This window comes from Crotalus tigris, unplaced genomic scaffold (genome assembly GCF_016545835.1).
Source record: "Crotalus tigris isolate CLP2741 ecotype Arizona unplaced genomic scaffold, ASM1654583v1 scf7180000018684.1183181, whole genome shotgun sequence".
Taxonomy (NCBI): Eukaryota; Metazoa; Chordata; class Lepidosauria; order Squamata; family Viperidae; genus Crotalus; species Crotalus tigris.
In genome coordinates, this window is record NW_024097145.1 from 285288 (window position 1) to 306739 (window position 21452).

General features: G+C 45.7%; 1 protein-coding gene across 1 annotated transcript in view; it reads left to right on the forward strand.

The window, feature by feature from the left end:
* The window catches only part of DNAI1 (dynein axonemal intermediate chain 1), a 205599-nt gene extending 185815 nt beyond the window's left edge, over window positions 1-19784 (forward strand). Inside the window, exon 20 of the mRNA XM_039355382.1 lies at window positions 19487-19784. Coding sequence (XP_039211316.1) covers window positions 19487-19591 — 105 coding nt within the window. The 3' untranslated portion in view covers window positions 19592-19784. The remainder of the gene's footprint in view (window positions 1-19486) is intronic.
* The last annotated feature ends 1668 nt before the right edge of the window (window positions 19785-21452 follow it).

Sequence of the window (21452 nt, forward strand, 5' to 3'; positions counted from 1 at the left end):
GTTAAGCAGCTATGTTTAACCTATAGGCCACAGGCTCTTTCTCACTTTGCCAGCTGTATTAGGGAGGGAAGAGACAGGGGAGGAAAATTATCTTGAGTGCTATTTGATACACCCTGTCGACCCATGCCTGTGGATGGCTCTAGTTTGAGCTGATACAAGGCAAAAGATTTCTTTCTCCCATGTTTGGGTGAAAGTGAGAAAGAGCCTGTGGCCTAGAGGTTAAACACAGCTGCTTAACATGCAGACAGCCCAGGTTCGAATCTCAGAAAAGTATGTCTGGTTGATAAGAACTAAAGAGTTCGAAATAGCTATTCCAGTTCTCCTTTAATTCTTTGCTAGCAATCCAAATTTTAGAATTTGGACGGACAGACAGACAGACAGACTCTGTAGGTAGATAGGTATGTAGGTAAGTAAGTAGGTCGGTAGATAGATAAGTAAGACTGGGAGTGAGAGTGTGTGTGTGTGTGTGTGTGTGTGTGAGAGAGAGAGAGAGAGAGAGAGAGAGCTTACAAAGAACCAGCAGAGACTTGGGTAATTGCTGCCTTTTTGGGAAGCAAACTCTGGCCAAAACAGGAGATTCGCCCCTCCATTCTGCATTGTCTCCTTTCTGAAAATCACCTGGATTCTGACTCAGCACCTGCTTGATGACCCCTTTTTGTCCCTCTCAGCCTCTCTCTGGCAGGAGGAGAACGAATATGTAGGTCAGGCAGGCCACCAAAGGTCCATGTTATTTGCCTGCGAGGGAACGTTCCCTCTTGCTCTCTCCTGCCAAAGTGAATCTGCTGAAAATGAACATTCAACTTTAAACAATAAAACAGGAGGGCACGTTCGTCAGATAAAATGGGCTTGATTTAACAAAGAAGCTGCCCATCGGAGTGTAAATAAGTTGTTGTTTTTTTGGTACACTCCTGGGGCTACAATACACAGGAAGAATTAGGACACCGTTCTAATATGCTCCTGGAGTTGCTTCCTCCAAAAAAACACGTTCTTAAGCGTGTGACGGGAACCCGGTACACACAGGAAAAGCGTCTGACTTAGAATAGTTCATTTAGTGACTGTTCAAAGTATGATCTTTTTCACACTTACGACTGTTGCAGCATCCTCATGGTCATGTGATCAAAATTCAGACACTTGGCAACTGGCTCACATTTACAGCAGCTGCAGCGTCCCGGGGTTCCCAAAGATTCCTGAGACCTGTTCTGCCATCCTTTCCACTTTTGGCATTGTGATCCTTCTTGGAGACTTGCACTTGTTTCAAGTAGCTAAATCCTCTCTTGCCCTCCCCTTGCCCTCCCTAAGAAGCGATGCAAAACAGGAGTTAAATATTTCTGCCATCACGACCACCCATTCCTAATTCGCCCCTTTCTCCTAGCAACGGACTGACATTCTGTCTTCTGTTTGATTTCTAACCTCTCCAAATGGCTTTTTTTTTGTGTTTGTACGTAGATCTTTGGTTGTTTGGGTTTTCTCCCGCGTAAAATTGGAAGTGTCTTAGCGACGTTTCGACGAAGTCCCATTCGTCATCTTCTGGCTGGTGTTTTCAGCTTTGTGCTTCGAGGAGCAATGTGTGGTCTTAGCTGTTTCTTCCTTTTAACTGCCAGTGGGGGTATGAACTGATTGGGTGGGAGCTTGGCTGTGTTCTGATTGGGTGGAGGTGTGTTCTGATTGGTTAGGGGCTTATAACAGCTAAGACCACACATTGCTCCTCGAAGCACGAAGCTGAAAACACCAGCCTGAAGATGACGAATGGGACTTCGTCGAAACGTGGCCAAGACACTTCCAATTTTATATGTTTTTATTGAGTTTTATGGGGTTAGGGAAGGGATAGGACTAGGATAGGGATTAAGGTTCAGGGTGGGGTTAGGATCGGGATTGGGACAGGATTGGGAACAACATTGGGGTTGCCCCCCAATAACATTTTCACACTTTAGCAAACAGACTATTGCCCAGATACATATGCTCAGTTTACACTAATTAATACAATAGTAAATAGCTGTAGTGAATATGATAAACAGTAATCATAAACAATATCAGTTGGACAATACATATCATTCTTCTTGCTAATATATATTCAAAATAACATATCACATTCATTTCTCACCAGTTCGTTTTCCTAACCATTGGTAAAATTTATCCTACATTTTAAAATAAACCGAATCTTCTTTCTCTTTAATCTCTAAAGTTAGTCTATCCATTTCTGCACATTCTAAAATTTTCTTAATTAAAATCTCTTCAGTTGGTAAGTTTTCATTTTTCCAGTATTGGGCAAACGCTATCCTCGCTGCTGTCAAAACATGCAATATTAAATACTCATTCTCTCCTTCTCCCTGACCTCTAATATTTCTAACAAAAACAGTTCTGGTTTAAATTCTATCTGCATTTTAGTCATCTTTTCCATATCTCTTTTAAGCATCGGTTCCTTCCAAGTTCCAACTGTTTCTGCTCAGCTAGACGATATTTAAGAAAAACTCAAAAAAGGCTCCATGGAGGATTGTTAACCTCTCACTGCCAGAATAACTAAACCAAACCTCTAATTTCAGATAAAAGTCCTTGCAGCCTAGAATTTTGGGGGTGAGTGGACCAGAGGCAAGTAGGAAGAAAATTGCATAGTTCCCAGGGAATTCATTCAGATCAGCTGAAAATTCACATCAATTGACCTGAAATGTTCCTAACACACTTCTAGGCATCGTTCTTCAAACACAAATATCATGTACCTATCATATCCTCAGCTTATGGCCACAATTAAGCCCGGAATTTCTGTTGTCAGTGAGAAATGTCTTAAGTGAGCTTTGCCCCATTTCTTGTACTTTTTTGCCAGATTTGTTAAGCGAATCACCGCAGTTGTTAAAGTAATTAACACGGATGATAAGTGAATCCGGCTTTCCCATTGACTTTGGGGTCAGAAGGTCACAAAAGAGGATCACCTGAGCCCGGGACCCTGTGACCGTCATAAATGTGAGTCAGCTGTCAAGCATCTGAATGTAAATCACTTGACCATGGGGATGCTGCAGCGGCTGTCAGCGTGAAAATGGTCATGTCACTTTTTTTTAGGGCTGGCGTAAAACGCGGCAAACCTCACTTGACAAATTTCTCACTTAGCAACACAATTGGGGCTCAGTTGTGGCGGTAAGTTGAGGACTACCTGTAGTTCCTTGCTCTTTTGTGGCACTTGAGGACCATGTTTGTTGGCCTCAGTAACTAGGCTTAAAACAGATTTTTCAAAAGGGATCTCCAAAAAATGACGAACAAAAGGAAAGTTGTTTTCTAAAATGTTAAGATGAAGTCCTCTAGATCAATGTTGCCCAGTGGTGGGATTCAGCCAGAGATAGAGATAGAGATAGAAGTAGAGGTAGAGATAGAGAGAGAGAGACAGACAGACAGACAGACAGACATAAATAGAAAGACATAGATAAATAGATAAAGAGATAAGATAGATAAAGAGATGAGATAGATTAGATAGGGATAGGGATAGAGACAGAGAGAGAGAGACAGACAGACAGACAGACAGATAGATAGATAGATATTAGATAGAGGGATGGGGATAGGGATAGGGATAGGGATAGATAGATAGATAGATAGATAGATAGATAGATAGATAGATAGATAGATAGATAGATAGATAGATAGATAGATAGATACGGTGGTGGGATTCAGCCAGTTCGCACCAGTTTGGCAGAACCGGTAGCTAATTTTTTGTTGCCCAGGCCCAGAATGGACTTCCAGAAGTGGCGTCCACACAGAGAACCGGTTCACATATTTGAATCTTACCACTGGTGTTCCTCAATCTTCCAGGTGCCAGGGACCAGTTCCATGGAGGGTGGGATTTTGTGGACCGGATTGATAAGATTAAGATTAGATAAAATAACCTATTGTCATTTTTTTACTGTAGGCACCTTAGCACACGTTAAAAATGAAATTTAGTTGCTTGCTCTCAAGAGCGTACACATACATAACAGACATTTAAACATGCTATGTACAACGTATGTATAAACCTTCACCCTTACATATAAGTAACATATAAATATTAGTCACTGAGCATCTTGAATACGTTGCGGAAAGAGGAAGCTTTAGAGTTCACAAAGTTAACACTGTATGGAATGAAACTATGACTGAATCTCGATTGCATGCTCCGGTTTTAGGCAGGAAATAATATCTTGCTTAAATAAAAGAGAATCTCAATTGCGCAGGAACGAAATCTAAGTGTCAGGACAGAGAAACCATTGAGGGGGGCATAAACTTGGAAGAGAACCCTCCCTAGTTATTTTCTGTCTTTCTTTGATAAAATGTGTTCCCATCCCATGTTTTCCAGGACGATGAGACACTTTTGAAAGACTAGCTTCTTGTTCAAAACATTGGCAGGCCTTTAGGTTGAAGATTGAAAAGGATTTGGGCCCCTCCAAGAATGCCACTGACAGCACCATAGAAACTTAGAAAAGTGACAGCCAAAAAAGACCCCGTGGGTCCGTCAAGTCTGCCCTTTGAGTTTTTTGTTCGTTTGCTTTTTAATTTAATTTTGATCGACTTACGACCCCCAAATTGAGGCAAAAATTTCTGTTGCTGAGCAAGTCAGTTCAGGGTTAAGTGAATTTTGTTCCATTCTACAACCTTCCTTGCCCCGGTTCTTAAATGAATCCCTGCAGTTCTTAAATTAGTCCTACAGTCATTAAGTGAATCTGGCTTCCCCATTGATTTTAATAATGATGATGATGATGATGATAATGATAATAATAATAGTAAAGTTGGAAGGGACCTTGGAGGTCATCTAGTCCAACCCCCTGCTCAGGCAGGAACCCTGCACCATTTCGGACAAATGGCTGTCCAGTCTTTTCCTAAAAACTTCCAGTGTTGAGGCATTCACAGCTTCTGGAGGCAGGTTGTTCCACTGGTTAATTGTTCTAACTGTCAGGAAGTTTTGCTGGCCAATGGATTGCAAAAAGGGATCACCTGACCCCGGGACACTACAACCGTCATAAATACGAGTCAGTTGCCAGGGGTCCGCATTTTGATCACGTGACCCTGGGGGATACTGCAATGGTCATAAGTGTGATAAACGATGTTAAGTCATTTTTTTCCCCAGTGCTGTTGTAACTTGGAATGGTCACTAAACAAATTGCTGTAATTCCAGGATGACCTGTAAAGTATTCTAGTCTATCCGAATAAAGCATTCTAGTGTCATCCAGGACAATCCCAAGACTGGGAAAGGACAGCAGTGGATGTCTTAAGCTTAATTAACCCAGTTTCCCCCTCTTTTTCCCAATTCCAAAGCCTCTAATCCAGAGCAAGGCGTTACCCGGGCATCTGCTTCTACCCTTCCTGGATCCAAATTGTCAGATGGCATTTGTGAAGGGAAGTTGTGGGCTTAGGCAGCTTAACCTGATTAAATATATACAGCACCAGCAAGGCCCAAAGCAGATGGCGGCGGGGGGTGGGTGGGGGGTGTTTGGCAGGATGGCACTCCGAGATAATAAATCCGATCATACAGTTTGCAGAGCCTGCCCTACGGCCAATCTGGACGAAGTGCTGCACTGAGAGATGGCAGAAGGGGAGGAGGATCACCTCTTTGCACCTCTTCCTGTTTACTGCAGAAGTGAGTTAATGCAAACATTAATGCCACTCAGCTCAGCCTGGCGCACCTGAGGATACGGCCGCTTTTCCACAGGTGAAGCACCGCCTCTTTTGCTCCCGGGGGGCCTGTAGACAGCCGGACGCCCTCAGTCCCGATTCGGATGCAGGCTGCCATGTCTGACCCATCTCACCTCCGACGATCCCTATCGCGTTTATCTAGCACCTTGCACAGACCCAGTACAGCTGATCCTCGACTTAAGACGGTTTATTTAGTAACCGTTCAAAGGAACAACTGCACTGAAAAAAAAAGTGACTAAGCGCCCTTTTTCACACTTATGACTTCTTCAGCATCCCCATGGTCATGTAATTTACATTCCGATGCTTGACAACTGACTCACATTTATGATAGCTGCAGTGTCCTGGGGGGTCAGGTGATTCCCTTTTGTGACTTTCTGACCAGCAAAATCAGTGGGGAAGCCAGATTCACATAATAATAATAATAATAATAATAATAATAATAATAATAATAATAATAACAACAACAACAACAACAACAACAACAACAACATCCACATCTGCCTATCCCAGGTCCTGGGTAAGGACTCAATAGGTAGACAAAATGCCAAATCCGGTCTGAACATCTGGCTGACTGTACGATGATCCATAATAATAATAATAAAGTTGGAAGGGACATTGGAGGTCGTCTAGTCCAACCCCCTGCTCAGGCAGGAAATCCTATACCATTTCGGACAAATGGCTGTCCAGTCTCTTCTTAAAAACTTCCAGTGTTGGAGCATTCACCACTTCTGGAGGCAGGTTGTTCCACTGGTTAATTGTTCTAACTGTCAGGAAGTTTCTCCTTAGTTCTAGGTTGCTTCTCTCCTTGATTAGTTTCCATCCGTTGCTTCTTGTCCTGCCTTCAGGCGCTTTGGAGAATAGCTTGACTCCCTCTTCTTTGGGGCAGCCCCTGAGATATTGGAAGACTGCTATCATGTCCCTCCTATTTCTTTTCTTCGTTAAATTAGACATACCCAATTCCAGCAACCATTCCTTATATGCTTTAGCCTCCAGTCCCCTAATCATCTTTGTTGCTCTTCTCTGCACTCTTTCTTAACGACCATATGCCTAACTTTACAACTTTACAGTGATACCCTTAACAACCGGGCGAGAGTGGTCGTAAAATGGGGCCAAACTGACTTAACAAATGTCTCGCTTAGCAATGGAAATGTAGAGGTACAATTGTGGTCGTAAATTGAGGATTTACCTGAAAAACCCACCAGGGGAGAATTTAATGCCATTAGCCATCCTGACCCCCAAAATTGTGCTCTGGGGTGCATAATGTTCTTGCCGTTGTATTTGTTTTGCTGGCCCTTCCAAGCCGTCGGCGAGAGGGGGCGTTGGGGACTTTGCCTTTACTTGGAGAACAATCGGGGGGGGGGGCTTTTAGGAAATTAAAAAGGGGTATTACGCTACTCAGAAATGTGGTGTTAATCCTCTGCTTATCTGGGTGTTAATTACTAGGAAGAAATTTTTTCTGGCATTTTAGATTTCTGATTATCTGCTTTGAATGGAGTGTAGATGTTCTTTATTTCAGTGTGCCTGTTGATGGCCGATTTGTCTGACTGCTAGGCTTCCAGGAATTCTCTAGCATTTTTAGATTTAGCTTGGTCTAGGACAGTGGTGGCGAACCTATGGCACGGGTGCCAGAGGCAACATACCGTTGCCCCAGCCTTGCCTCCCCCGTGACCCCCTCCTCTCCAGCAGCCCCCCTGAAGGAGAGTCGCCCCCGAGCGTGTCCCACAGGGAGCAGCGCAACCAAGGACATGGCAGCCAGGCAGCGTAGACAAGACTCTGCTGTCACGCCCCATCATGCAGTTGATGCTGCAGGGTGCGGGCAGAGGGTGTGGCTGCCATAGTACTGCTGGGCTGCCTGGGCGATCTGTGGCAGGCCCTGGAGGCGGTGAGTGGCCCTGTGAGCAGGTGGGGCAGGGCAAGGGGATGGAGTGGGGGTGGAGCCAGTTTTTGGGTACTCGATCTCTAAAAGGTTCGCCATCACTGGTCTAGGATGCTCACAAGTTTCCCAGTTGAAACTATGGTGAAGTCTGTCCATGTGCTGTGCAATTAAGGAGGTTTTAAACCACTTGAATGTAAGTGAGCAAACCCCACTCCCTTCTAGCAGTGAAGATGTTACCTTGTTGGGTCATGAAACTTCTGCAAGAAAACAACCCAGCGCAGAGAGCACTAAGGACCCCACAGTCGTCCTCCTCCTCCCCTCCACAATCCCCCTTGCCTTCCAGCACTGATGATGTTACCTAGTTGGGTCATGAAATTTCTGCAAGAAAACAACCCAGCGCAGAGAGCACCAAGGACCCCACAGTCCTCCACCTCCTCCTCCTCCTCCTCCTTCTCCTCCTCCTCCTCCTCCTCCTCCTGCTCTCCACAAACCCCCTTGCCTTCCAGCACTGATGATGTTACCTAGTTGGGTCATGAAATTTCTGCAAGAAAACAACCCAGCGCAGAGAGCACCAAGGACCCCACAGTCCTCCACCTCCTCCTCCTCCTCCTCCTCCTCCTCTCCACAAACCCCCTTGCCTTCCAGCACTGATGATGTTACCTATGTTCATATTGTTCATATGTTCATATTAGTAAAGTTGGAAGGGATCTTGGAGGTCATCTAGTCCAACCCCCTGCTCGGGCAGGAAACCCTACACCATTTCGGACAAGTGGCTGTCCAGTCTCTTCTTAAAAACTTCCAGTGTTGGAGCATTTACTGCTTCTGGAGGCAAGCTGTTCCACTGATTAATTGTTCTCACTGTCAGGAAGTTTCTCCTTAGTTCTAGGTTGCTTCTCTCCTTGATTAGTTTCCACCCGTTGCTTCTTGTCCTGCCTTCAGGTGCTTTGGAAAATAGCTTAATTCCCTCTTCTTTATGGCAGCCCCTGAGATATTGGAACACTGCTTTCATGTCCCCCCTTGTCCTTCTCTTCGTTAAACTAGACATACCCAATTCTAGCAACCGTTCCTTATATGTTTTAGCCTCCAGTCCCCTAATCATCTTTGTTGCTCTTCTCTGTACTCTTTCTAGAGTCTCAGCATCTTTTTTGCATCGTGGTGACCAAAACTGGATGCAGTATTCCAAGTGTGGCCTTACCAAGGCATTGAAGAGTGGTATTAATACTTCACGTGATCTTGATTCTATCCCTCTGTTAATGCAGCCTAGCACTGTGTTGGCCTTTTTGGCAGCTGCAGCACACTGCTGGCTCATATTTAGGTGATTGTCTACTAGGACTCCGAGGTCCCTCTCACAGTTACTACTATTGAGCATGGTGCCACCTATGCTGTACTTGTGCATTTGGTTTTTCTTGCCTAAATGTAGAACCTTGCTTTTTTCACCATTGAATTTCATTTTGTTAGTTAGTGCCCAGTGTTCAAGTCTGTCCGGATCCTTCTGTATCTTAAGCCTGTCTTCTGGAGTGTTGGCTATTCCTGCCAGCTTGGTGTCGTCTGCAAATTTGATGAGTTCCCCATCTATCCCTTCATCCAAATCGTTGATGAAGATGTTGGAGAGTACTGGGCCCAGAACAGAGCCCTGGGGCACCCCACTACACACTTCCCTCCATATAGTTGGGTCATGAAACGTCTGCAAGAAAACAACCCAGCGCAGAGAGCACCAAGGACCCCACAGTCCTCCACCACCTCCTCCTCCTCCTCCTGCTCTCCACAATCCCCCTTGCCTTCCAGCACTGATGATGTTACCTAGTTGGGTCATGAAACGTCTGCAAGAAAACAACCCAGTGCAGAGAGCACCAAGGACCCCACAGTCCTCCTCCTCCTCCTCCTCCTCAAGCAACGGATGGAAACTAACCAAGGAGAGAAGCAACCTAGAACTAAGGAGAAACTTCCTGACAGTGAGAACAATTAACCAGTGGAACAACCTGCCTCCAGAAGCAGTGAATGCTCCAACACTGGAAGTTTTTAAGAAGAGACTGGACAGCCATTTGTCTGAAATGGTATAGGGTTTCTTTTCCTTCATTAAAACGGTTAATTTTGCCCTCTCTGCCAGCTCCATCACTTTTTCCATCTGTTCTTCCACTGTGGGAATTGACATACTTTCCCATTTTTGGCAAAAAAAAAAAAAAAAAAAAGTCTCGCTGCCATCAGCATACATAATAAGAAAGATCCTTTTTTTTTTTTTAATCCAGCAGTCCTAAAAGAAAAACCTCTGGTTTCACTTGTACATTTGTTTTGAAGATCTTCTGAATTGGGCCCAGCAGTTCCTGACTTTATCACAAGTCTACCACATATGGTTTTAAAAAAAAAAATACCTTCTTTATAATTATATTTCCACAAGGACTGGTCATGGAAGGGTCATTGTGGGGGACATGAAGGCCTGGGAGGGGAGGGACCCTGGTTCTAAAACAATTGGGGGGAGGGGGTCTTTCAGTCCAAGCTTGGGTGGGGAGTTGCTTGGAGGGAAATAAGGGAAGAGGGAACACTACACAGACTGGCCTGGGCTCTTGGGACAAAGGTAGGACAGAAATATTACACATCAAATATATAGCAGGAGTTGGGGGTGGTTTTCATAATGAGAGAAAGAGAGAAAGAGAAAGAATGTGAAAGAGAGAAAGAGAGAGAAAACAAGAAAGAGACAACAAAAGGGAGAAAGAGAGAGAACCAGAGAATGACAGCAAAAGGATGAGAAACAGAGAGATAGAACAAGAAAGAATGAGAAAAAGGAAAGAGAGACAGAAAGAATGCGAAGGAGAGGGAGAATGACAGAGAGAATGAGGAAGAATGAGAAACAGAGAGGAGAGAAAGAACATGAAAGAGAATGAGAGAGAGAGAGAGAGAACAGGGAGAAAGAGACTGAGCCGAGGTGGCGCAGCAGTTAGAGTGCAGTACTGCAGGCCACTTTAGCTGACTGTGTTCAGCAGGTCAGCGGTTCAAATCTCACCGGCTCAAGGTTGACTCAGCCTTCCATCCTTCCGAGGTAGGTAAAATGAGGACCCAGATTGTTGGGGGCAATGTAAATATATATATATACATTGCTTACTGGTGTACACCGCTTAGAGAGTGCTTGCACTTAAAGCGGTATATAAGTCTCATAAATAATAAATAAATAAATAAACAGTGGAAAGAATATGAAAGAGAGAATGAAAGAGAGAGAAAAACAGGAAGAAAGAGAAACAGAAAGAGAAAGAAAGAATGAGAGAGAGAAAAAATGAGAAAGAGAATGGTGGACAGATGGACAGACGGACGAACTAGAGGATCAGGGCCTGAGCTGAGTGATCAGCCCAGCATTTCCCCACCTGCCCCTCGTTCAGACGTGCCAGGAAAAAAAAGCAATTTTGGGATTCACAGTTTGGCAGCCCTAAGTTAAAAGAGCCTTTCCAATCATCCAGAGAATCCCAGACTCGGTCACGCTCTCCTCTGTCCGTGCTAAGAAACAGATCCTTAGGAAAGGATGAGAAGAAAGCAGTTGGGACTCTGTGTCCATGTGTCTGTTGTACGTGTGTGTTCTCATCCAAGCCTCAGAAATCCGGTCCGCCCTCTTGGCTGCCAAACCCCCACTGGAACAAATAAGTGGCCCCAGATGTTTAATAGCTGCTCCATTAAGGCGGATGAAAAGCAGAGGCTGGATTACAGCCTGCATCTTAATGGGATTGCCGATTCACTCGGTGGTTCATTACATGCATCTCAATCAACCAATCAACTAATCAAAATAGAGCTGCAAGGGACCCCCTGCTCATACAGGAGACCCTGTACCATTTTAGGTAAATGGCTGTCCAGCCTCTTCTTAAAAACCTCCAGTGATGGAGCATCCACAGCTTCTGAAGGCAAGCCATTCCGCTGGTTAATTGTTTCCACTGTTGGGAGGTTTCTCCATAACTTCAGGTTGCTTCTCTCCTTGATTAGTTTCCATCCGTTGATTCTTGTCTTGCCTTCCGGTGCTTTGGAGAATAGAGTATTGAACCCCCTCCCTTCTTTGTGGCAACCCCTCAAATATAGGAAGACTGTGTGGGAAATCAGCCCCCCAGAGAAGGAAATATTAAAAGGGCAGGAAAATATATTTCCTCAAAGGATCTTAAAGAGAAAGAAAAGCATGCCCAGTTTTTCTTAATAGCCCCAGGTCTCCCTCCCCCAAGCAGAAACCAGCTCTGTAGAAATGCCAATGGAGCCCCAGCTAGAAGATCAAGAAGACCTTGGCCGAGGTGGCGCAGCAGTTAGAGTGGAGTACTGCAGGCCACTTTAGCTGACGGGACTTTGTTAGAAGGGACTTTGAAGATCTTCTAGTCCAACCCCCTGCTCATACCATTTCAGACAAATGATTGTCCAATCTCTTCTTGAAAATTTCCTGTCTTGGAGCATTCACAACTTCTGGAGGCAGGTTGTTCCACTGGTTAATTGTACTCACTATCAGGAAATTTCTCCTTAGTTTTTGATTGCTCCTCTCCTTGATTAGTTTGCTTCTTGTCCTGCCTTCAGATGCTTTGGAGAATAGCTTGACTCCCTCTTCTTTGGGGCAGACCCTGAGATATTGGAAGGTTGCTATCATGTCCCCCCTCGTCCTTCTCTTCGTTAAACTAAACATACCCAATTCCTGCAACTGTTCTTTATATGTTTTAGCCTCTAGTCCCCTGATCATCTTTGTTGCTCTTCTCTGCACTCTTTCTAGAGTCTCAACATCTTTTTTATATCATGGCAGCCCAAACTGGTTGTATCACTTCTCATGATCCTGATGCTTTCTCTCTCTTGAGGTAGCTTAGGAAGCCATCGACCTTTTTCGAAATATCTTGGAAAGCTGGAGGGCGGGCTCCCTGCTGATACGAGCATCCCTCCTGCAGTTGTTGCCCAGAAGACAACACAATGCAAATCCTTCTAGTAATCAGGACTCAAGAATTCTCTGCCTTTCCTTGATTGCAGTCGAAAGCACATCACAGGATGCTGGCCATTTTGTCTTGAATTCCGAGGATGGAGAGCCTCTCCTTTTGGCATTTCATTACAGCAGTTCATTCGTTCATGAAGCTCTCGGCCTTGGAGACGATTGGCTGCAGAGAAACCTCCGTTCATCTCACACCTTAACAGAATAACAAGAGTCGGAAGGGACCATGGAGGTCTTCTAGTCCAACCCCCTGCTCAAGCAGGAGACCGTATATCATTTCTGACAAATGGACATCCAGTCTCTTCTTAAAAACCTCCAGTGATGGAGCACCCCGAACTCCTGGAGGCAAGCTGTTCCACTGGTTAGTTATCCTCACCGTTCTCCTTATTTCTAGCTTGCTTCTCTCCTTGTTGAGTTTCCATCCTTTGCTTCTTGTCTTGCCTTCTGGTGCTTTGGAGAATAAGTTGACCCCCTCTTCTTTGTGGTAGCCCCTCAAATATCGGAAAATTGCTACCATGTTACCCCCAGTTCTTCTCTTTGCTAGACTAGACATACCTAATTCTTGCAACCGTTCTTCGTATGTTTAAGCCTCCAGTCCCCTAATCATCTTTTACATTCTAGAAACCATGTTCCCCGTTTGTTTGCCTGGTGGTGGAACTGCTCCCAGGAACCTGGTTTTTTTTTCTTCTAAACTGACTTTCTGCAGAAAGCATATAACTGTGAGGCCTGGGGGGGAAACACCTGCAAAGGGTTACAGGCAGAGATGATATGATATGCAGCTCTACTGTCGATAAGGTCTCTGATGGAGGCAGATGGTTTTACTCACAGGCTGTATTCACCAAACCCCAAAGAATAACCCCACCTTTCAGCATTCAAGACCTTTGCAACCAAAATTTCTGCTTATTTAAAGGATCATACACAAGAAAGATATATTACTGTATGGAGAAGATGATAGATTATATTCAAAAAAAGTATGGAACTAAAAAGTTTCATTTATTTTATGAATGAATATTATAGTAAATATTATAGAGAATTGTCTTATAGGTTATTGGAGTTAAAGGTTAAGTATGATATTTTCTTTTTTCTTTTTTTCTTTTTCTTTTCTTTTTTCTTATTATTATAATTTTTTTATTATTATTAACCCTGTATTCTGCTCTGGGAAGTGAAGGGAGGGGGGTTGGGGGTGGGAGGGAGGAAATGTGTGTGTCGGGGTAAGTGTAATATAGATAATGGTTGCTTATAGGGGAGCGGCCTGGGCACTCCCCTTATGCTGCGGTCATGGGTTTGATAGGGATGAGAGGTGAGCAAGTGTAGAGAGGAGGGGGAGGGGAAGAGAGTAGGATGGGAGGTGAGAAAGAGGAGGGAAGTAGGGAATGTTTTAAGAGAGGGTGGACGCGGCCGGGGGGGGGGGAGTGGGCAGGTCGTACCAATGGTTATGAATTTATTTTATTTCAAAATTGTATTGTACTTTCTTTTTTTTATATAATGTTTATATGGAAAAAATAAAAAACTTTTAATAAAAAAAAAAGACCTTTGCAACCAATGCTGAGGTCATTTCCTTCTGGGAACGCCAGTGAAACTGAGAACCACCCATTAATTTAAGGATAGCCTGCGGCCTGAACCCAGAACTGAAGAATGTTTCCCACCTGGAATCTTGGTGGTGCCAGATTTTCCCTTCCCTCTGCACTTCTCACCACGCAGGTGAGAAACACGCTGCACACACACAGGCGAGCTCTCTGGAATGGAACCATTTCAACAGGAAAAAAATAATAATTAAAGGTTTCCTTGTTGTCTCTGCACCTCCTCTTCAGTGACGTGGAATTAAATTATACGCTCCGGTAAATCAGAGTAGCACATTCCCCCCCCCCCCGAACGGGGTGCCCTCGGGATGGAACGTTGCAAATATGGAAAAAGAAAAAAAAAATGGATGGCAAAAGGGGAGAATTACTCTCCTCTCTCAGACGGTGCTGAATGCAGTTTCTGGCTGTTGAATTTCAAAAACTGACCGTTGGATATGGCTTGGTAGGAGGAAGAGGGAAGGAAGATGGCAGATGGAGGAGGAGGAAGAGGAAGAGAGAAAGAGAAAAGGAAAGAAAAAGGAAGAGGATGAGGAAGAAGAAGACAGAAAGGGAAGAAGAGAAAGAGAAAGGAGGAGGAAGAAGGAGGAGGAGGAGAGGAGGAGGAGGAAGACAGTGAAAGAGAAAGGAGGGAGGAGGGTGGAGGGTGGAAGAGGAGGAGGAGGAGAGGAAGAGGAGGAGGAGGAAGACAGTGAAAGAGAAAGGAGGGAGGAGGGTGGAAGAGGAGGAGGACGACGACGAGGTAGTAGTGTCTGAAAGGACTGTGTTGTAGACTGGAGATAGACGATGTTGTATCCCTCCCCCTCTTTCTACAACACCATCCTTTCAACAGTTCCAAGAAGGCTCTACATCCATTTGCACCACTCAGGTGACCTTGAGGATACAGATAAGCCTCCAGGTAGCATTAACAACTCTCCAAAAGAATGCAAATGACCAGCTGTCTGCAAGGGATATAAATCCTTCCATTCCCCCACCATCCAGTCAGAGCTGAAAAAGCTTCTTGGATAAGAAATGAAATATCTTCAAAGAAAAACAAACTCTGGTTGCCTCATGAAAAAAAAGCACTTTGGGGATAATTTCAGCAAAGGAGCACCCACAACTTCTGGAGGGAAGCAGTTCCACTGGTTAATTGTTCTCACTGTCAGGAAGTTTCTCCTTAGTTCCAGGTTGCTTCTCTCTTTGGTTAGTTTCCATCCGTTGCTTCTTGTCTTGCCTCCAGGTGCTTTGGAGAATAGCTTGACTCCCTCTTCTTTGTGGGCAGTCCCTGCGATATTGGAACACTTCTATCATGTCCCCCCTCATCCTTCTCTTCATTAAACTAGACTAGTGGTGGCGAACCTATGGCACGGGTGCCAGAGGTGGCACTCAGAGCCCTATCTGTGAGTACACGTGCCCTCGCCCCAGTCCTAGGCCTTCAGCTGGGTTTTATAAAACCTTTTCGCTTTAGGCCTCCGCCGCCGTGTACAAAAAAAAAAAAAAGGTTCAATCAGTCAATTTCAACTTCTCGCGGGAAAAAAAAAGATCTTGCAAAATTGGAATTGATTGATCGAACTTTTTAATCCCACCCAGTTTGCAGTTACCACCGCAGCCATGCCCACCCAATGGGCCACACCCACCCGGCACCCGACGATGCATAAGTGGGTTTTGGGTTGCAGTTTGGGCACTTGGTCTCTAAAAGGTTCGCCATCACTGAACTAAACATACCCAATTCCAGCAACAGTTCCTTGTATCTTTTAGCCTCCAGTCCCCTGATCATCTTTGTTGCTCTTCTCTGCACTCTTTCTAGAGTCTCAACCTCTTTTTTTTATATCATGGCAGTCCACAAGTCTTAAAGTGGCCCAGTTTGAAGACCCCTGCTCTAAGGGTACAACGCCGAGTTAAGCGCCCCTTGAGTTAGCTCCAAAGCTCCCCGAGCAAAGTTGGCAGGCAGGTCTTTGAAAAATTCTCCCGGCTGAGCCAATGGCAATGAAAGAGAACGTGTCCCCAAGAAGGAAGGCCAAAGGGACACAGATGGGCATCAGTTTTCACCATTCTAATTTATACGCCTGGCGGTGCATTTAAAAATTATTGCCTTTGATGCAAAATAGAAACCCTGTCCAAATACATAGCGGCGTGTATATATATATATATATATATATATATATATATATATATATATATATATATACACACACACACACCTTCTAGCACTGATGATGTTGCCTAGTTGGGTCATGAAATGTCTGCAAGAAAACAATCAAGCTCAGAGAGCATCAAAGATTCCACAGTCGTCCTCCTCCTCCTCCTCCTCTTCTTCCTCCTCCTCCTCCTCCTCCCGCTGTCTGTAAATCCCCTTCCTTCTACCACTGATGATGTTCCCTAGTTGGGTCATGAAACAACTGCAAGAAAACAACCAAGCCCAGAGAGCACCAAGGAGCAACACAGTTCAGCTCAGAGCTACAAATATTCCTTTCTAGCGGTATTTCAGCTTTGACCTGATTTGCGACTTCGGCTTGCTTTGCACATAAAACCTAGGTGGAACTTCATGGTGGCCCCATCTTGGACTTTTTTTGGACCATGCCCTGCAGGCCGCCTGCCTGTGTGTGTTTCTGCCCAATTCCCGAAGGAGCCCAGCAGCTCCACTCTCCTGGCAGAACTACAGAAGTCAAGCTCCTTGCCAGAGAAGAAAGAGGGGTCAGGCAGGGCGCGAAACCCGCCTGCAGCTTCCCTCCAGTCTCTGCATCCAAGGGGGTGCTGCAGTTCACCCCTTTCCTGGGGCAAATGGGCGTTTTCCACACCTTGGTGTCTTCTGCACCAAGCATATCCTTTGGCTGCCCCAAACCAAGATTAGCCTAGCCTGGTCTGGCTTGCTGCAAGCTGCTGCCGCAGTGAAAATCGCTGGCATCAGCAACATGGTTAGCCATGGTTAGCTCCTGACTAGCTTCTCTTCTGCAAGTTAAACAAGTCGTGGAGCAGGCAGGCTGCCTGTTTCGCAAAGGGCAGGAGCCGAGGTGGCTTGGATCCCCACGTAGCTTCACGAGTTGCCCCCGACAACCAATAAAGCACTGCTGTCTCATGGCCACGTATAGTTTTGCAGGCGTTGCAATTTGGAGTACAACAGCCAGCAATTCTCTGGCCCCGGCTCAGGTTTCTGCTGCCTGTTTGTATAACGGAAGAAAGCAAAAATGGTGTTTAAAAATAGTTATTCAGCTTCCAGAAGGTAGTTAAAGGCCCCCTTGCCATGAAACTGCAGGGTTTGGAGGGGGGGAGGGAGCTGATGTCCCCATCCTTCAGAGAGATTCAGAATAACAGAATGAGATAGTCGGAAGGGATCTGGGAGGTCTTCTAGTCCAACCCCTTGCTCAGGCAGGAGACCCTATACCAGGGGTAGGCAACCTGGGCTCTTTTATGACTCGTGGACTTCAACTCCCAGAATTCCTGAGCCAGCCCTGCTGAGGGGAAAGGGAGAGGTTTCCAAGCTGAGCCAAGCTGGCTCAGGAATTCTGGGAGTTGAAGTCCACAAGTCCTAAAAGAGCCAAGGTTGCCTACCCCTGCCCTATACCATTTCAGACAAATGGTTGTCCAATCATTTCTTTAAAATCTCCCATGATGGAGCACCCACAACCTCTGAGGGCAAGCCATTCCCCTGGTTAATTGTTCTCACTGTCAGGAAATTCCTCCTTAGTTCTAGGTTTATTGTCTCCTTGATTAGTTTCCATCCATTTGTGTGGATGATTCTTGTGTGGGTGAACAAGCCCTCTTGATGTGGAGCCACATGCTGTGGCTTCTGGTGGGGGGGCAGGTAGGAATGAAAGAGGGGGAAGCTGAACTTGTTTTAACTTTTATTGTGGTTTGCAATAGCTTTACGTATAGTCCAGGCCATGGCTTTCCCAGTCACAATGTATGGCTGTGAAAGTTGGACCATAAGAAAGGCTGAGCGCAAAAGAATTGAGGCCTTTGAACTCTGGTGCTGGAGAAGACTCCTGCGAGTCCCTTGGACTGCAAGGCGTTCAAACCGGTCAGTCCTAGAAGAGATCAACCCCGACTGCTCTTTAGAAGGCCAGATCCTGAAGTTGAAACTCAAGTACTTTGGCCACCTAATGAGAAGGAAGGATTCACTGGAGAAGAGCCTAATGCTGGGAAAGATTGAGGGCAATAGAAGAAGGGGACGACAGAGAATGAGATGGCTGGATGGAGTCACTGAAGCAGTAGGCGTGAATTTAAATGGACTCCAGAGGATGGTGGAGGACGGGAGGACCTGGAGGAATGTTGTCCATGGGGTCGCGATGGGTCGGACACGACTTCGCAATTAACAATAGCTTTAGCTCAGGTGGAGAAGGAGGGTGAAGGAGAAGGTGGGTTGGTTTCTGAACATTTCGCTACCAGATTAGATAACGTCTTCAGTGGAGTTTAGGGGACGTCAGCATTTTGCTGCTTGTAAGAGTTTTGTGTGGTCAGTGATGGGTCTTGTGATGGGTCAGGTGTGGATCTAATGAGGGTTTTGTGATGGGTCAGGTATGGGTCTTGTGATGAGTCAGGTGTGGATCAAATGAGGGTTTTGTGATGGGTCAGGTGTGGGTCTTGTGATGGGTCAGATGAAGATCTAGTGATGGGTCAGGTGTGGGTCATGTCAGGTGAGGGTCTTGTGAGGGGTCTTGTGATGGGTCAGGTAAGGGTCTTATGATGGGCAGTCACATCAGGGGAGGGTCACTGGTGGGGAACTGTTAGTGGGGGTGAAGGGGGCTTGCATGGGATGGTTGAGGATCGGTCCATCGCTGGTTTGGATCCTGAGGGGTCCGTAGGCTGTTTGTGGGTCGATGTGCTGGTTGATGGAATTGTTTGTGGAGTGCCAGGCTTCGATCAACTCACGAGCGTGGCGGGTAGTAGCGCGGGCGATGACTTTAGTGTTGCTCCAATTGAACTGGTGTTGTCAGTGTGGATCGAGATAAGGATTTGGGATCGTGGGACTGCCAGCCGGGGTTCGTGGATCCTGGTTTTCAGTCGAGATGAAGTTTGTCCCAAGTAGAATCAGTTGCAGCTGATTTTGTAAATTACATTGGTTCTTTCATCCTTCTTTGGTTCTGGATAATTCCTGGCAGAGTACAGCTGTGGCTATTGGTATTGTTAAATGTGTGGCTATTGGTATTCCTAGAGGTTGGGAGAGTTTTGGCTGTCATTTTTGTTTGTGTGTATCCTTTATTGTGGTTTCACCGACTGTGGCAACCTAGCCCAATTTATCACTTGGCAGTCTTGTGCAAAGCGAACCTCATAGTTAGTTCCCTAACCAGATGAACCACACTGAACAAACAGCAGTCTTGTCCTCCTCACTGGGGTGCCTCCTCTTCAGCCCTCTCCAACAACCAACACACACACACAGAAACACACACACAAACGCACTGTGATTCCAGTTTTGCACCGTGGTCTCATGTTTTCTTTGCAAAAGGGGAAAGAAACGCTGACAACTTCCTGCTTCTCTCCTTGCAGGAGAAAAAGGGTCAAGAGGTCCAGAAAGGGCCCGAAGTGGAAATCACAAAACTGGACAAACTCTTGAATTTGGTGAGAGAACCGGCAGCCAAAACCAGCAAGTGAGCCACGTCCAACCTGCCCTTCTCCCCACGGAAGGGAAGCACCCCCCGAGTCCGGACGCGAGAACGCTTTGTCCAGGGGGTGGTGTGTGCGGCTGCGTGAAAGTGGCCTTTATTTCCAACACAAAAAGGTGGTGGGTTTTTTTTTTGTTGTTGTTGTTCAAATGCAGAAAAATAAAAGTGGAGATTTGACACCATCCAGCTGCACAAATAGTCTCCTTGCCCCCGAGGCCCCGTTTTGCACAAAGAGCCAGTGTGCAGCAGGCCTCAATCCTCCGTGCTTTGCCAACACTTCCCCCCACTCGCTTTGGTGAAAAGCGATTCGAAAACTCAGGGAGACATTCCTCTTTTTCTCGCGCTCGCCATCCGGGTCCTGGTGGTCCCGAAGCTGCTTTTTCCAAAAGGCACCTGGGCTCTCTGGGTTTTACTTCTTGGAAAATGTTTCTCTTCTCCCCCAAGAAGCTGCGTCAGAACTTCAGTCAGAACCAAAGAAGCTTCTTCCACCAGAGGTGGAACATTTTTGAGGGGGAAAAAAAAAACCTCTCAAAAAATGTCCAGTTGCCTTTTGCAGGAAGCACTTTGGGGGCAGCTTTGAGTCAAAGGACTTGGTGGCCACCTCCCTGTTTTGCTCTGCTGGCCATCATCCTGCTTTTTTTCCAGCTTCCTTTTGGGCTGACTTTTCCCCTTTCGCGGTCTCTCCCACAGCCCTGTAATTTGTTTTTCTACCTGGCCTAACTCAGATGTGGGCAACTTTACGACCTGTGGACTTCAACTCCCAGAATTCCCCAGCCAGCATGGCTGGCTGGGGAATTCTGGGAGTTGAAGTCCACAGGTCGTAAAGTTGCTGTGCTTGCTACCCCTGGCTTAAAACGCCGCCGTGTAAGCTTGGAGGAGAATCGCCCAAAGTCTGGTGGGGGTGCAACAGAGACCCCCCTCCCCTTAAATGAAAGCCAGATAACCTGTCCCCTGCCCCATTGCTCCTCCCCACCAGCCCCTCCCCCTCTGTAAAGGCACAGGTGTGTCTGCAAGATGGAAGAGCAGAAAGCAAAGCCTGCCCCTTGCTTTGGGGGAGACCCTCCCATAGCTCCCCATTGCCTCGAGAGGGGGCCAGAGGGGGTGGGTTGCAGCAGCCTTTATACACACATAAACACAGTGTGGGTGCCGGCTTTTTTACAGGCAGTCCTTGACTTATGAACCACAACAGCCGAGGTGGCGCAGCAGTTAGAGTGCAGTACTGCAGGCCACTTTAGCTGACTGTGTTCAGCAGGTCAGCGGTTCAAATCTCACCAGCTCAAGGTTGACTCAGCCTTCCATCCTTCCGGGGTAGGTAAAATGAGGACCCAGATTGTTGGGGGCAATGTAAATATATATATATATATATATATATATATATATATATATATATATATATATATATATATATATATATATATATATATATATACACATACATACATACATACATACATACATACATTGCTTACTGGTGTATACCGCTTAGAGAGTGTGCTTGCACTTAAAGCGGTATATAAGTCTCATAAATAAATAAATAAATAAAAACAGAGCCCCAAATTTCTGTCGCTAAACAAGACCACTGTTAAATGGGTTTTGCCCCATTGTTCGACCTTGCTAGCCAGTTATTAAGTGAATCACAATTGTTCAGTGAATAATAATAATAATAATGTTGGAAGGGACCTCGGAGGTCATCTAGTCCAACCCAGTCACTGCAGCTGTTAAGTTAGCAACACGGTTCTGGAGTGAATCTGGCTTCCCCATTTGACTTTGCTTGTCAGAAGGTTCGCGAAAGGGGATCAGGTGACCCTGGGGCACTGCGACCATCATAAATGTGAACCGGTCGCCAATTG